The sequence below is a fragment of the Toxorhynchites rutilus genome, chromosome 2, assembly GCF_029784135.1.
Source record: "Toxorhynchites rutilus septentrionalis strain SRP chromosome 2, ASM2978413v1, whole genome shotgun sequence".
NCBI classification, from domain to species: domain Eukaryota; kingdom Metazoa; phylum Arthropoda; class Insecta; order Diptera; family Culicidae; genus Toxorhynchites; species Toxorhynchites rutilus.
The window spans coordinates 274,991,378-275,009,801 of NC_073745.1; the positions used below are offsets into that span (position 1 = coordinate 274,991,378).

At 38.4% G+C, this 18,424-nt stretch overlaps 1 protein-coding gene across 4 annotated transcripts in view; it reads right to left on the reverse strand.

Annotated features, from left to right (window-relative positions):
- Positions 1–18,424, reverse strand: part of LOC129770733 (iron-sulfur clusters transporter ABCB7, mitochondrial) — a 54,880-nt gene that overhangs the window by 35,449 nt on the left and 1,007 nt on the right. Inside the window, exons 2-5 of one of the 4 annotated variants that reach the window (XM_055773765.1) lie at positions 17,440–17,638; positions 1,559–1,682; positions 660–814; positions 434–600 (exon numbers count right to left, since the gene is read on the reverse strand). In XM_055773765.1, coding sequence (XP_055629740.1) covers positions 434–600; positions 660–814; positions 1,559–1,682; positions 17,440–17,638 — 645 coding nt within the window. Of the gene's footprint in view, positions 1–433; positions 601–659; positions 815–1,558; positions 1,902–17,439; positions 17,639–18,424 lie in introns of all 4 variants that reach the window. The other 3 variants (XM_055773763.1, XM_055773762.1, XM_055773761.1) reach the window with 3 other exon arrangements.

Here is an 18,424-nt window from a genome sequence, read left to right on the forward strand (position 1 = left end):
ATGCACAAGTTGCGATATATAGGAATGTTGTAGGGCACATATTTATCTACAATTTCATCAAAATCTGAAATGACCATTTTGAGAAAATCGACTTTTAGTTTTTGAAATCAATTTTTTTCAGTGTAGGGTTTCAAAAAATATTTTTTCAGTTTTTTTTCTGAAAATTCAATTATTTTTCTAAAACTCTTACATAGACCACTTTTTTGTAGGACTTACCATTTTCGAGTAAAAAAAAAATAAAAATTATAAAAACTATTCATAAATATTTAGCCTTTTCCATATGTTAGTGAGTCTAGATAAATTTTCGATAAACTAGGTATGCCACGTTGTTTAATTAGGTAAAATCATCATGCCCAGAATGTTTCATACGGTTCTGAGAGGGTCATACCAATCCCATAGACGGGTTGGCGCGAAATTCGTCATTGTACCTTACCTTAGACAATGCACCCGTTTGTTTGCTCAGATGGAACTGCAAATCAAGATTATGCAGATGAAGGAACACATTGGTGGCAATTTTTCGAATCGAATGCTGTGCAACTCTCGCAAACACTGCATTCCGCAACTCGTTGAAAGCTGCAGCGCCAGCTCTCGCTATACCATCTGTGAAATGTTACAAGTATGGAATTTATAACAGGAGAAAAAAAAATCATTTGGCATACATCCTAAGAGAACCGCAATCGTCATCGAAGCAGCTGCATGAGGAACCGAATCCATGCTGAGTCCACTCAAGTTGTCTACGCCCATTTTGAACAGGAACGGCACGCACACATTCAGAACCTTCGCTCCCCCGAGAAGTCCCAGCGAGATGAGCACTCTGAAAGTACGAGGGTCACTATTTATATTTCGGGAATTGGCAACACTGATGTCATGTGAGTCCATCGTAAAGTTTGACATTTTTGACGATATACGTACTCAGAACATTTTGTCATAAGGACGCTATTTGTTTATTTTATATTTAGTTGAAAGTTTGGTCTCGGCAAAAAAATGGAACTGAATCGTGAACATTTTCGTGCGATGATTTTTTACGACTTTCGACGTGGATTATCACAACAAGAGTGCGTCAATCAACTTAATTTAACTTTTGGCGATGAAGCTCCATCAAAAACCACTGTGTATCGCTGGTATAGTGAATTCAATCGTGGTCGTAGTTCGCTGTCCGACGAATTTCGTGAAGGTCGTCCAAAATCGGCTGTAGTGCCAGAAAACATCGATGCTGTGCACGAAATGATTAAGCAAGATCGTCATGTAACCTATTGTGAGATTGAGGCATCCCTAAGAATTAGTTGTGCGAAAATTATGTTCACGTTGGATCCCACATAATTTGACAATCGCTCAAAAAAAAGGCTCGTGTCGATTGGAATAAATGCTTTGAAAATTGGTTTAAGCGCATGCAAAAGTGTATCGATCATCGTGGCGAGTACTTTGAAAAACAATAAAAATATATTCGCAGCTTAACTATTTGTTTTTGTTCCTATTCCCGAAATATAAATGGTGACCCTCGTAACATACATCAAAACACAAATTCATCATCTAAAGAGCACAATTCAATCGATATCACCTTTTTCGGACAAGTGCATCGTCTTTCGGCCAGATGTATGTTGCCATTGCTTTCACCATATCGGTAGCGGTAATGTTAGGTCCCTCGTAGGTACCAATGTTCTCTCCGGAGGCGGGATGATGTCCTAAATGAAAACAATGTCGGATTGGTTGTTTTTGAGGCGTAGTTGGAGCTTCGAATTTCTTCAGTTGTTGCTGTTGTTGTTGCTGCGGTTGATGTGACGCAGATAGAGCTTGAACATTGGCCAACAGTGGACCGGGACCACGGTAGCAGACGGCTGCGGTGGTATGCAATGTCGTCACTAGTAGCGGCCCTGGAGGAGGTGGACAACTAGTTTGGGAACCTATTGTAGATAGTAGTATCGAGCGGCAGAGCGTCAGCTTTCGACGATGGGAGAAGTGTGAAAATAGCTAGGATGGGGGCACAGGAGGAATCGCTACATTGCTTTTCGGAAATGATCTTATGACATCTGGAGATTGTCCAATGAGAAAATCTAATTGGAGAGAACGGATTCGAATGCAGAAGCCCTTCAATGATGTCATAAAATGCATTATTGGCTATAACTACAGATGTGGATAAATTAGCACGGTACAAAACTACTAGGTTCGTGGAGGAAAGCAAGCAACAAACAACAAACTGAAAAACAAATATTAGTTAATACGAATATGTAGACAATTTTGGATGTTGTGATTTTGATTTTTTTCAAATTTTGTAATTAACTGCAAGAACATAAACAAGTAATAACATTGAGAATAGTGTGCATTAAATTGTTTCAACAATAATTTTGATAACAAGGCAACAAACGGAATATTTGAAAAATAAATTGATATACAAAACTCTGAACGCCCATGAACGTACAATCTGGTAGTTTGAATGCCATTGAAGCTTGAATTCTTTAGAATCCATAAATAAAATTCATAAAACTTGATGTATCTCGGGATTGGTTTATGGTGTACCGGTAAGTTTCTTCGGTTTTACAACAAATAGCATAACTTGATTATTATTCCAGTGAATCAAATTTCCAGACATTCGTTGGAAAGCTACTGTCATTGCGCGTCTTTTTCAGTATATGTCAAAAAGCGTAAACAACATAGTTTTGTGCCACTTCGAATATGTCGAATTTCGTACCAACCAGAGTGCTTTTGTTGGGAGTGTTACTTCATTACTTCAATATGAAGAAAAAAGCTGCCGAAAGTCATCGCATTTTGGTGGAAGTATATGGTGACCATGCTGCAACTAAGCGAACGTGTCAGACGTGGTTTGCACGGTTAAAAGTGGTAATTTTGAATTGGAAGACGAAGGACGTTCCGGACCCCCTAAAAAGTTTGAAAATGAAGAATTGGAGGCTTTACTCGATCAAGATCCGTCGCAACGCAACGCAACAAGAAATTGCAGATACACTTGGAGTAGCTCAGCGAACCATATCCGATCGTTTAAAAGCAAGAGAATGATCCGAAAGATAGGATATTAAGTGCCGTATGAATTGAAGCCGGCAATTTCAGATCAATCAGTGATCAGGAACGGGGTCAAATTTATATTTATATGGGGCAATCCTACGTACACTCAAACATACATACAAACAGGGCAAGCTGAATGAAACCATTAAAAAGTAATCAGTTATTTGAGAAATGCGCCCATCTTGGATTTGTATTTTTCATGATCTACTGTGTTCTACTAGTCAAGCCCTTTCATTTGATACCCATATTGAAGAGGTTGGGAAAAAATATGGTACCATCTTGTGGTGGCGTCCATCTTGGATTTGCATTTTTCATAAATAACTGTATTCTACTAGTGAAGCTCTTTCATTTGATACCCATATTGATGGGGTTCTGAGAAAATATGTGATCCACCATTTTGTTGTGGCCGCCATCTTGGTTTGCATTTGTCATAAATAACTGTGTTTTACTAGTCGAGCTCTTTCATTTGATACCCATATTGACGGGGTTCTGAGTAAATATGTAATCTACCATTTTGTTGTGGCCGCCATCTTGAATTTGCATTTTATATAAATAACTGTGTTCTACTAGTCAAGTCAAGCATATTGATGGGGTTGTGAAAAAATATATATGGCGCCATCTTGTGGTGGCGGCCGTCTTGGAATTGCATTTTTTATAAATAACTGTATTCTACTAGTTAAGCCCTTTCATTTGATATCCATATTGATGGGGTTCTGAGAAAATATGCGATCCACCATCTTGTGGTGGCGGCCATTTTGTATTTGCAGTTTTAATAAATAACTGTATTCTACTAGTCAAGCCCTTTCATTTGATAGCCATATTGGCTATTCAATATGGAATTATTATACAAATTATTCAAAATTTCCGAAAATCAAAAATAAAATACTCCGGATAATCGAGTCCGACCTGTATATATATATATATAAAAGAATAAAATATAGCTAAAATAATTTCTTTTTTCATTCTGTCACTGTAAAATTTTTAAGAATTCTCCCACTGCCCTGAATGTGGAGAAATTTGTTTCAGAACATCACTATCCGTGAACATCAACGGATCTGCTGGAAAACATTTTTTCTGTTGTATCTCTTCTACAAAATATCACTCCTGCTAATTTTTTCTGCACTTTCGAAAGATCTGGGGTGGCATTGCGCATTTCGAAACTCATTACCTTTCAACGCGAGTGGCACGAGTCAAAGGATTTTTGTCATTCGTTGATTCAACACACGATGACATTCGATACACCGCTACACGATTCGTCCGAATCTATCTTTAACAGATTGGTTTGTTTACAAGTTTTAGATGAAGGAACTATGAAATTGATTCATAAAATTCAAAATATTCGGCAAAATATTACAGTTTAATAATGTTGATTTCAAGCATTTTTAATTTACAGCCCGATATCAGTACAATTGGTACGGCAGTAATTTCAATACTCGCATCGTTATCCAGTTTCCTAACGTTTTTGATGGTAAATAAAAACAATGAACATTCGATCCAAATACTCGCCGAATGTTTGGACCGAGTGCATTGAATCGAACATTCACTTCACCGTGTAGCAGCACATTCGTCACAACATTTGTCGATTCATCGAGCCAAATGTTTGAGTCCAACATTCGAGTGAAACGTTGGACGAATCGTGTAGCGCCCGCATAAGTCAGTGGTCGAAACGAACAAAAATCACTCATTTTGAAATGCGCAATGTCACCCCTGTTCGCACCATCAAATAGCCGACAGCACACTGGAGAAAAACTTTAGTAAATACAGCTACCAAATCTTTAGTAGTCGAAACATTTGTAAAATGTACACATTTTTGGTAAATATTACCAAAACTTTGTTAAACTGATGTCAGATGCAATGTACACCCCTATCAATGATTCGTAAATTTTACTTCATAGCATGTGTAACCTTGAGTATTTTAACATTTTTTTTTTTTCTGGCAACTGTGTGTATGCAACCGCCATTTCTCTAATGGAAGCGAAGCGATACGGAGGTAAACATTTGGTTTTATTACGATTCATTTTACCTGAATATTTTCCTTTTCCAGCTTAAAATCTTAGAAATCCATAACAACGGTTTCACGCAGCCATAAGTGTTCAGATAAACTAAACATCAGAGGCCAAAAACGACGGATGTCGCCGTGCACAATTGATTGATGATCCGATTATTGTTTGATCTTTCACCTTATTCTATTATCCAAAGATCGCAACCAACAGCAGCAATGGACCGCCTCTCGATCGATTCGTTGTTCCAGGAAACAATGGATATCAGTTGGGCCAATCGTACCGTGAGCAGCGAGGGAACCAACAAAAACCGTTTTACACTGAGCAATCAACAGCTACCGATTCGGACAACATCGATTCGGATGGAAGCAACAGCGCAGATTGTCGGTGTTATTCTATATACTGTCTGCAGCAAAAACTCCACTAACTGATGAAGGATATGCTACGGCGAAAGTATCACAATTTCAAACACATCGTCAAAACAACATTAATTCTACAGCAGTACTTGGCGACGGCACCCAGCGAAAACCATCATCATCACTACCACCGACAGCAGTCCAATAATCCTTCCATCGATCGGAAGGAACGCGATGTGTGTCCCATTTGTGACACAATTTCGTCCACAAATCACGACTTCACGGAGCTCAACAACAGAAAATCCGCGCCTGAGAATGATGGGGAGAGTCAGTTTGCATGGTAAATTTGCTTCAAGGCGGTTCGTTGCTGGATCGGTACATGCTGTCTCCGCTCCGTAACATCCTTAATTCTGGTCGTATTGTCAGCGCGGAGGCAATCATTAGAAGCGCGGCCGGAGCATTCGACCGGCAATCCAGCAATCCGCCAAAGGAAAACAACTCCGACACAGAGATCCAAATCCATCGTCGAAATGGCAGGAAAAAAATCGTATAAAGCCTAGCCCCAAACCGAGTCAACTGCCCCTACTCGCATGTTCTTCTCGGACAACAACAGTCCACTGGAGAGAACGGCGATCTCTTCGAAGGTATTGCCCATGACAGTTTCCACCGTGAAGAAGTATTTTTCTAATATCGAACTCTAGAGTAGAGGTATTGGAAAATCGAAAATAATTATATCCAATGTGCAGCGGTTCTAAGCTAACATGTGGCTGAGTGGAGAATTTTTTATCAAATTTAAAGAACAAGTACTACCAATTTTGATCCACAATGGCCAATCCGCATGTGATTGAACTGGAAGATTTTTTCACTAAAGGGTGTGTCACATCAAATTGCATCACGGAAAAAACGCTGTAGAACTTCGCCCAGTAGACCGATCCTTTTGAAAATTTTAGACAGTAAAATAAAAACTATTAAACAACTTTTGGCATTTTCTTTTTATTCATACTTCGAGCCCAAGCCCGTATGCTCGCACCTTCCTCTTTACCCCGTCCATAAGGTTCTGTACAACGTCAGGTTGTAGTTTTTTTTTTTAACAGAAATCCATTTTCTCTTGAAGTCCGCCTCCGATTTGACAACTTTTGGGTTCTTCCGGAGGGCCTGCTTCATAATCGCCCAATATTTCTCTATTGGGCGAAGCTCCGGCGCGTTAGGCGGGTTCATTTCCTTTGGCACGAAGGTGGCCCCGTTGGCTTCGTACCACTCCAACACGTCCTTTGAATAGTGGCACGAAGCGAGATCCGGCCAGAAGATGGTCGGGCCCTCGTGCTGCTTCAATAGTGGTAGTAAGCGCTTCTGTAGGCACTCCTTAAGGTAAACCTGCCCGTTTACCGTGCCGGTCATCACGAAGGGGGCGCTCCGCTTTCCGCAAGAGCAGATCGCTCGCCACACCATGTACTTTTTGGCAAACTTGGATAGTTTCTGCTTGCGAATCTCCTCCGGAACGCTGAATTTGTCCTCTGCGGAGAAGAACAACAGGCCCGGCAGCTGACGAAAGTCCGCTTTGACGTAGGTTTCGTCGTCCATTACCAGGCAATGCGGCTTCGTCAGCATTTCGGTGTACAGCTTCCGGGCTCGCGTCTTCCCCACCATGTTTTGCCTTTCGTCGCGGTTAGGAGCCTTCTGAACCTTGTATGTACGCAGGCCCTCCCGCTGCTTGGTCCGCTGGATGAATGAACTTGACAAATTCAGCTTATTGGCGACATCCCGGACTGAACTTCTCGGATCACGTCTAAACTGCTTAACTACGCGCTTGTGATCTTTTTCACTGACGGAGCATCCATTTTTGCCGTTCTTCACCTTCCGGTCGATGGTTAGGTTCTCGAAGTATCGTTTTAGTACTCTGCTGACCGTGGATTGGACGATTCCCAGCATCTTACCGATGTCCCGATGTGACAACTCCGGATTCTCGAAATGAGTGCACAGGATTAATCCACGACGCTCTTTTTCGTTCGACGACATTTTTCCAAATTTACGAAAAATTGACAGTGAAGCATGACCAACGTGATCTATACACTCTTATCTGATTATAAGCGAAAGCTAAAGATATAATTCCTAAAAATTAAATTTCTACAGCGTTTTTTCCGTGATGCAATTTGATGTGACACACCCTTTATGCAGCTTCCATTGGGGTTTCCAGTAAAAATAGGTAAATGCTCAATTACTTTTAAAATATTTGGCACTGTGTTACACAATTCGTTCTATTTTCTAGAAATAACGCTGTTTCATGTGTTGAACGCGGTTATTATATTTGGCAACGTATTCGAATAAGAGACCCCGTGACCAGCCATCAAAGAAAGCAAAGAGCGTATGAGATGTATTATCGAGGGTTACTGTTTCGATGTCCCGTTCGAGTACGTACGACGTGGTGCCGATTTCCGGCGTCAAATAATCTTCGAAAATGAGATCGAATTGATGCAATTTGCGATCCAGCAAAATTTTGCAAGTGTCCGGATAAGCACACTTTTAAGATACCCAACTCGCTCGCTAAAAGCCTGCACGAGAAGCTTTTCAATATTTTATAAAAACAAGATAGAATAAGAATATTAATAAGAATAAAAATATTTGAAATAAAAATTATATTAGTCAATTATATTGAACCGATGGAGGGCCAACAAATCAGCCATTACTGAAGCCAAAATTGAGCCAACACTGGACATACAAACCATAGTTTTGTTTGATATTTGAGTCTACCAATTTTTTTTCGTAATATATACCAATGATTAGTAGGGTAGAAAATGACTAGAGAATTGGTAATATTTACCAAAGAATTGGTCATATATACTAAATTTTCCTCTCAGTGCAGAAATTGTTTTCTTCATGAAACGGAAAATATTAAAATTAACGAATAACATAATTCAGTGCCACATAACGCACAAACTTTCCACTTGTTCAACAAGCTAGACACCCCATAAAACAAGTTGCGATAAAAGCATAAGGAAAACTCGACATTGGCAATGAAAACACAAAACACTTTGCTGTTATCATATTCGTATTGACCAAAAACAAAGAAAAATCACTTCCACTTTCTAGTTTACTAGTTTCTAAAACATAAAACTGAAATCACTAACAGCAAATTGAACAAAAACACGTTCAAACGTGTCTAACTACGAATAAAGAGCTTAACGAGGAGTGATGAAAAAACACATCCAACAAGTTATTTCCCACCACCGTTATCTGTTTAATAACACATAATATCAACAATTCGTACGTGGGATTCAGCATACACAACCAACCTCCACATAACGGTATGAAAATCGATGCAGCACGTCCTATTTAACCCTCCTGTACTCGCGTGCAAAATCATAACACGTATACTCGCGCACGGTGTCACAGACCGAAAATTGAACTTCTCTGTAATGTTGCCATTGTGTATTCTTCAGGCTTTATTGGCATTTATTTTAAGAAGAGGGTATGATTAAATGAAAAAACCCCAAAAAATATGTTTTCTTCGTCTTTATTATGTTTTAATAGTCATCTAATTCAGCCTCCTCAAAATAGAGTAATTTTTGATACACCAACACAAATAACGAAATTTGAATTTTTCACTGTTATTAATTGAAAGTAGCAACTGAATATAATTCATGGAAGTATAAAGAGCTATAAAATAATATAAAATCGTATTAATTGATTGTGGTCTCATTGGAGTAAGAATCAGAATATAGCATAACTGCATGCTCGGAACAAACATTTTTTTTCATTTCATGCAGTTGTTGCGTGTTTTCGGGTCTTTTATCGGAGAGTAGAATGTATACTGTCCTTTTAGATAATCACCAGATGAGAAAGGTTCTGGAATATAAAGTTCGCATATTTCTAATATTCTTTGTCTCTGTATTCTTGGTAAACTAAGAATTAATACCTTTTTATAGATTGGGCATAAAAAGATGATATAAAAGGATTTCTAGGAACTTCCTTTTCTTTCTCTTGTTTTTTTGTTGATATTTTTCATTATAAAAAAATATCCCCGAAACTGTAACTGTTAAAAATTACCATAAGCCACCGATTAGTTTATAGTTTACTGTTTACAATTCTTCCACAAGTGAAATTCTTTCAGAAGTCTGTATATGTATGACCATTATATTTAACGAATAACTATACGAAAGTCAAACATTTATATTTTGCTTTTGAGCGTATGAATCTAACGACGAATAGTTAATATATGGATCCGTTCAATGAAATTACAAAAATGGACTGAAATCAAATAAGAATAGTCCGGTAATGATCTTATGCATTATATTCAATAAATATCCGACGCCACTAACATTAATTTATACATTTCATTCAACAATATTCTAGAATATGAAAAAAGGCACTTGTCCAAAAAAGTTACTCCTATACTCGCGTCGGTGTGTCAGACCGAAAGTGTTAAAAAAGTGGCACACGTCCCTTTTGTACCAACACATGCGATATGCTAAACGATGACGAACGACGAATAACGAAGCTAGAGAGAAACGCAAAGTCGTAGTGTTGATATTTTCTGAGAAATGAACGAATTATTGATTTCTCGGTCTGACAGACCAATGCGCGAGTATAGGAGTGTTAATATTTCTTTTCGCTTTACTGCTGTCCGTCAGTGCAAGCTCTGAACTATGCTTACTTCGCGTATATTCCTAGAATGCATTTTTATAGCAAAACAGAAACTGAGATTGACCACAGCGAGCAGAGTATTTATAGTGCTTTCCCGATCATCCGGCGACATGCCTCAACCGCGGACCAATAATAATTTCAAGCAGGTTCCCAGGTTTCCAGAGCTTTGCGACTTCATAATTTTATTTCAAACCAGTTTTTGAGCTCTGAAAAAAGGTTTTGGGTCAAAAAGTAATAAACATAATTCATACACTTTTTATTTTTCTTAAGTGATTGTCATACCACTTCGTTCAGTTGACAATTCACGTTCAAGCCCTTGCACCCCAAACGTAACGCACTCGTGTTCGAAAATTTTAACTTACACCCCAGTACAGATGCAAAAATGACGTGGTGGAGAAATACAGAAACCCTCTCCACCAGACGACACGAAAATCAACGCGATTCCACCGAGCAAAACAGCTGTGTCTGATATTGGCATGAAAAAAGACTACTGTCTGCTAGCTGGAGCGAAAGACCTTGAGGCCATTTTAAAAACTTCACTGCCGTCTGACTGACAAATCGTGAATCGCGACTAGCTTGATTACATGCTATTCGGGAAAATGGGCGGAGCTTAAATTGCAATACTTTCTCTTTCCACATTGTAGAACGAAAAAACGAACGTTGTATTTGCTATCTTCATTTTACGAAATATGCCTTGTTTTCTGATTTGACATCATTACTTAAGGACGTAGTCTCACGTCAAAAAATGGGTAATGATGTCTGAGCTGTCATAAACGTACCTAGTTTTTCTTGATCATTTCTAAAGGAACAGAAACATTCTATTCTCCAGTTTTTAGTCAATTAGTCATCATTCTATTGCTCTTCCAATCTTCAAAAAGGCTACAGAAAAGAGGTCAACAATGTTGTAGATATCGTGCAAAGTTTAAATTTATTATTTGTTGTCGGTAGAGAACGGTTATCACCATTTTATCCGATATTTCTAGCTCATGGCACACCATAACCCATCTGGTTCCGCTACTACAGAGTATCATCTTTCGGACGAAACGTTTTGGCTTTGCAGTCGATGCAGTGATCACATTGGGGATAATTCAAGGCAGTTCAACTGCCACTATGACTAGAACGCTTCATTCCTATGGTTGCGCATCTCGTAGGATGGGTTATCACCCGTTCAAAGGAGACGCGAGGATATTTTTTTTCATTTTTTCATTTAATTTATTTCTGTATTGCGTAACATAAGACGTGTGTCTTTACAATGTCACATCGGTGATTGTAGGGTAGAACAAACACATGTGAACAATATTCAGTAATCATAACAAAGTATTAAAAATTTAACAATCAAATCTAGGTGAAAAAACTATCAATTAAAATGCTCGTATTGAGCATCCTCTCTGAAATGCTGCGAAAGAATTAATATTAGATAAACTGCTAGGTAAGTGATTCCAATGAGCTACACCTCGAAGTTCCCGTACTTCGACATACGATGTCTTGCGAAAATATATTTTACTGATCTATTACTTTGCATTATTTCTAGCTTACTGTAAATATAACCAGGTTGTTTCGTTTTCGATAGACTGTACAAAAATAAGCAACAGCGTAGTTTGCTAAAATTTACCAGGGGGCATCTTATTAGGCGATGCTGCATGTGGGAAACAATTCAAAGCTACTTTTAACATATTAAAAGAAAGATTGGACACATCATCTAGTATGAAATCGCATGCTATAAAATACGGAAAAATAAGGCTTTTGAACAGTTTTAATTTGGTCTCTGTAGCGAGGAATGAAGAAGAAGTGTATAATGAACGTAAGCACGCATAAATTTTCCCACATTGCGAAGAAACATATTTATCCCATGAAAAATTTGATTGGATACGAATACCCAAACTAGTAGCATTTTCAACGAATTCAATTAGGTTATTGTCTAAGGTTAAGGATGGTTTCAAATAGTTATGAAAAATACTATTCGATATAAAAACTGCATTCGTTTTCGTGAAATTTGAAGTGAGCATATTTTCAGTGGACCAATCTAGGACCGTCTTCAAATCATCATTAATCAGAACATAATTGTACATCGTCAGCAAAAAGATGAATCTTGCCATGTTTTATTACTTCTTGGAGGTTATTTATATACAGAGAAAACAAAATAGGTCTCAGATGATACAGGAAAAAACTTCATCGCTAAACACAGTCTGTGTTCGATTACTCAAATATGATTTGATAAGGTTAGAAGCATGAATGGAGAAATTAGATCTCAGTTTCTGACATAAAATTTCATGCGATATTCTGTCGAAAGCTTTCGAGAAATCCAATAAAATAAGTACAACTGGGCGACCTTTATCTAGTACAAGCCCAATATCGTCAATAATCTTGAGCATTGCAGTTTTAGTACTATGTTTTGTGTGATAACCAGATTGAAACGTATTCAACATATTGTTTCGGTTTATGTATCCACAGATGTTCATTCTGACTATTCTCTCGAATATATTCGATAAAGCACAGAGGATACTAATGGGCCGCAAAATTTCCATTGTGTCCAATCGAGATTTTTGACGTAGGACTACGTTTAACCGGAAGATATAGGGGGTGAAATGGAAATCTAGGCACTGAACAAGTAGGAAAAAATGCAAGATTTGGAACGCTTATAACTCGAGCATTTCTCAATAGATCGCAAAGGTTTTTGTATCAATTGATAGGAAATATATCTACGCATCTATCATAACGAATAACATTTAATTTTTCTTGAGATAAACAATTGAATAATTGTGAAATATCAAGCATTGTCAAAATGCACTATGTGCCCATTTTTTATTGGTCCATTTTGTGCTCCTCAATTCGTACCGACCAAAACGGGCAACCAGAGCAGCAGCGAAATAGAATGAAGCACGATTGGAAAGGAAAAAGAAAAAAATTAACGAAACATTGGTCGCAGTCTCACATATGCGTAATTCTCGAGCCAGCCAGTCAGCTTAAAAATCCCCGCTCCGCTGCCGTAACGATCATTCTCATTCATGGTAAAGGAGGAAAAGTGAAGGGAAAGGCAAAATCCCGCTCGAACCGTGTTGATCTGGAGTTCCCCGCAAGGGTAGCTAGGCCGAGCGCGTTAGTACCAGTGCACCAGTGCACCTAGCCGGCGTTATATAGTTTCGGCCGCCGAAGTGATCGAGTTGGCTGGTAAAGCAGCTCGCGACGATAAGAAAAACCGCATTCAGAACAGAACACATCAAGACAACAACAGGCAGTTGCAGCGAGTGGCGAGTGGCAAACGCAATCGCAAAACGGCATCAGGTAGTAGAAGAAAAAAGTTTGTTCTTTATACAAATTGCTTTGGTGACAAATCCAGAACAAGGCGGCATCGAGGGCGTTCGAAATGGTTTTTTTTCAAAACCAAGATTACTAAGTTTTCTAAATTGGAACCGTTCCATAAAACAAGGCGCTTTTCAGGGCCATTCCTTCCAACCTTCAAAAAAAAATTTGGAAAATACAGTTCAATGCTTTCTAAAACAATATCCAAAATAATAATAAAACACAAATTGATTTTTTCATAATTTGTTTGCCAGGATATGATGAGTATGTGAATTTGGCAGTTGTTCTGAGCTTATTCATTTTCACCAATTCTTAAATTCTTCTAGATTGAAAGTACAGTAATTTACACTTATCTCGACATTTAGCCAATTGGACGGACCTGTAATGCGACATATTTAGTTGGACATTTTTGTAAACATAGAGTTCGGGGTCCAAATTATGACCCCACATTGAAAGTCGACACTGTACCACTTGACAGTGGTAAATACGCAAATGTTCAATTACAGGTTAAAATTACCTCCAATCCGATACTGAGTGGTGGTAATGTGACGTGCCATTGAATGTAATTTACTGTAAAATATGTCACAAGCTGGATGGGAAAAAATTTTCCAACTGTGAAAGCTGTGGCGAGTGGCAAATGCAATCGCTAAACAGAAAGGTTTAGCCAAACAAGATGGGGATATCGAGTGATAACAAAACAATAAACTCTTTAGATTGAAGATAATTTTGTGATCCTGAAAAGGACCCTTTTTAGCCTGCATGTGAATCCAACGAGCGAACAAATCGTAATGAATGTATTTTTTTTGCCATCGCTCCCTTTTAACGCTCATTCGTTCGTCTCGTTGGACTCGCCCCTCTGGCTGAGTCTGCCGATTTGTCTCTATCCTGTGAGTGTGTACCGCTAGAGTATAAAACACGCGGACCCCAAAAAAATATCTTATTTTCTTTCAAACCGTAAACCCGTGTGGTTGTACGGCATCGGCATCGTGGACGTAACAAAGGAGGACAAGTTAAGGGAAAGGCAAAGTCTCACTCGAACCGTGCAGGTCTCCAGTTCCCTGTTGGTCGCATTCACTGATTGCTCCGCAAGGGTAACTAGGCCGAACGGATTGGTGCCGGAGCACCAGTATACCTAACAGCGATTATAGAGTTTCGGCCGTCGGAGTGCTCGAGTTGGCTTGCAAAGCTGCTCACGACAATCAGAAAACCCGCATCAAGAACAGAGCCGCTTCGGTTCGGCGCTCATCAAGGCAACAATTAGTTTCAGTGAGTGGCAAAGTGTTTCTCCGGCACGTCGCATTAAATGTAATTTACTGAACAACATGTCACAAGCTGGATGGGAAGAAATTTTCCAACTGTGAAAGCTGTGGCGAGTGGCAAACGCAATAGCTAAACAGGAAGGTTTAACCGAACAAGATGGGAATATCGAGTGATAACAAAAACACAACACCAAAGGTTCTTTTCAGAACCATCAACATATTCATAAAGAGTAAACAGTAAACTAATCCATTTTTCAGGTAGATAGGTAGGTATTCACGTAGGAGAAGAAAATAAAACAATATATTTAAAATATATATTTAACAAAAGCTGTCCCCTTTGTATAGTCCTACGTCACTCCGGTTATGTCCCCGACATTACCCACCCGTCTTATTTTTGTTGATTGGAATAACTTTTGATTTTTTCCAGGTATCCGGAAAGACGCTAGTTGTAAAAATCGAATTTAAAAGATGTGTTATAGGCTCAATTAAAATAGGGCAGATCGCCTTCAAGAATTTTATAGGTAACATATCGACTCCAAGAGCGTTTGAATCAATGGAGTACATAGCACTAATAACGTCATTTTGATTGACTCAATCGAAATAAAAAGCATCATGATTAAATTGCAATGGAATCTGTTGAACCAAAAATTACAGTACGATTAGCGGAACAATTATTACAAAATTTAAAGTTGATTTCATCAGCTGTAAAATTGATCGCTGTTTGGGAAATGGATTGACCAATACCAAGTTTTTTGAGATTTCTCCACAATTCCTTCGGCGAATTTTTGGATCAAGTCAAGAAGCAAAATAATCTTGTTTTGCTGTGCATATTAGCCTGTTAACCTGATTATTAAGCAGTAACGACTTGAATAATCATCTGGCATTCAAGATGATTATTCAAGTCGTTACTGCTTTTCCATTTCTTGTATAATAAATCATGATTTATGATAGCTCTGCTGATTATTGGATTAAACCAAGGATTGTGCTTTTTATCACAAGAAAAAGTACGGCTGGGAACAAAACTGAAGATAAGTTAAAACATTATTTAAGAATTCAAGCTGCAGATTTGAGTCATCCACACTATAAAAAGTACTCCAATCGAAAGCTTCTACCAACAAATCAATTTGTATGGTTTTGTAATCACGATATTTGATTAGCTTTGAAGTTGATATGAAACCGAAATCGAGAAACACAAAAATTAAGTCATGGTTCTAATACCGGCACTTCAATTTGACCGAATCTCAACACTTTCGATGGTTCATTTGTGATGAATGAATCGAGTTGCGAAGCTCCATTTCTATGAAAAAACGTAGGTTCGTTGCCTACACAATATAACGAATGAGTATCCATGATACTGTAAAACTTAGCACATTTGGGTTAAACATTGTTCAACATGTTTGTGTTAAAATCACTCATGAAGAAAATATCCCCTTGAATGGCGTTAACGTTCCCTGTGGAACTTTTGCCATCTCAACGTATGCATTAACTAGCGTCATTTATTAATACTTAGTTGAGATTTTCTAAGCCAAATAACACGCCTTGAATGTATTCCGAGGGGCAAGCTCTAGAATACGCGTGATCACAGTGCAAGTCGAAGGAAATTTCTTTGACGAAAAAATCCCCCGGCTAGAATACGCGTGATCACAGTGCAAGTCGAAGGAAATTTCTTTGACGAAAAAATCCCCCGGCCAGAACGGGAATCGAACCCGAACACCCGGCATGATAATGTGAGACGCTAACCACTCGGCCACGGGTGCACCATGAAGAAAATATGCTTGTAGGAAAAACCATACAAAGAATGGTTACATTACAGAGACGGGTTGAGCTGTCTCAAGTTATACCAGGGAGAAGCGAGCGTGATAAATTGTTTCCAGTCTGGTTACCTGTTATGAATCGAAAATTTCGACTTATGACGCATACAGAGGACACACACTGGATAAGAAGAAGTATGCCATCTGAATTTATTCCAAAAAAGTTCCTATTACACCGAAAAATTATTCAATTGACATCCACTTCCGAATCCATGCTGTATTATGTGGGGTAAAAATCAAATCCATCCACTCAAGAGATTTGGGCTATAGAAGAAGTTCTTGCGTTTCATACCGTAATAGATCATAACAGATTAAAATACTTGGATTGTACTCCGCATGATATTTGATGACTTGGAAACCGCCAAAAACTCTATTTTCACTGCATGGATCGGCCGAGAAACATGTTAAATGAATTTGAGTACTTTGGTCTCTTGAAGCACAAATCACACACAATGTGACATGTTGCTTGATTTCTGACTCCGACCAGATAGTATGTTTAGTCAGAGGGAACCAAGTCGCAAAATTAAAAAAATCGCGTTATTGATTGCATTAGGTTAAGCATTTTGGTAAGCTGTATACTACATTAATCAGTTTTGGAAAATTAAGCGTACAGCAGGAATAACTGATCGACATTGTATTGAATAGTCAACAAAAACCCCTTATAGCCCTAAAAATAAAGTTCGTTTTTCTCGAAATAATATCCTAGAGGCGAATGAACTGCAAAGTTTAAAGCCTCTTCAAAACAAAGAATCAATCAATCGAAATAATAAAAATGAAACATGGTCCGGGGTGACTCAACACCAATCAAATTGAACGTAACTTTGATTCGGAATGGAATCTATTTTCAGAATATATATGATCTAAACTGTTTTATCAATGCCAATTCGAAGCATGAACATCGTATTATTTTAATCGTATCAAATCAAGGTGCATTTCTATTCATAAAAGTTGCCATACTTTGTGCAATATTGTTCTATATAATTGTTCAACAGAAGCTTGACCAAAATCAACAAACAAACAAAATAGTCTACAGTGAAAAAACAAAAGAAATTTGTACCTTTCAACTTATTCTTCTGGAAGGTATCTCCCAACACATTAGTTCCAATCGTTGCTGTCTTTTGTGATGCCTTCGTTCTTGCAAACATAGGCTGGAGCAGATTCCGAGCGTTCTTCCCAAGTAGCACATTCTGACGTTGCTGCTGTTGACGATCATTTCGCTGATCGACGGTCAAGGCTTTCGGTCGAGTATAGAAACTCTGGAAAGAAATTTGATAAAAATTCTTACATTCATAGTTCGGTTCCGATTTTATTGAGAAATTTAATGCATTCATCGTAATATGCGAGGCAAACTCGTGCAGATGGCGTGAGGGTTGGCATTTTTTTCAATCCGTCAACAAAAGAACAATACTCTTTTGATTTATATTCAACCAGTCGAATTACTATGCTTCGAATCGGATCAAGTGAAGGGAGTTCGCCAAAAGCTATAGTTTTTAACTGATAGATATTCTGTTCTACAAAAATAACAGTGAGACAAACGATTAGATTGTGACTTAGAACGTCTCCTGATACGAAAAACAGCTGCTCCGTGAGATGGTGGTCGGCAATGAAACGGTATTTCTCGCGATGAATTTTCAGAGGTCGAAGTTCTGGATCACGTTTCATGAAAGTGTTTATTTCGTCCAATGTAATCTCGAGAAAGTCTTGCGGGTGGTTCGGCAGAAAGAATCCATACTCAGTCAAAAGTTTCGCGTTATTGTACACTCCATAACTGATGAAAATTTGTGAATAAGCTGGAAAAGATGTTTCCGATATCAGTTCGTAGAAAAGTTCCACTGGTTCACGTTTCTTGATCTTCTTTGCAAGTACGTCATAGCTCATAGATAATTTGGACGAAGTTTGCGAATCACTATCGTGGTTCAGGAAGTCCAAGAATGGAGCGAGAGCCATGCTTGGTTCATCAGCAAGTATTCTTTCGAAAGCACGACTTGTCTCGCCAGTGCAGAGTTTCACATATCTTGGATCTATATACACGCTTCGTGTGT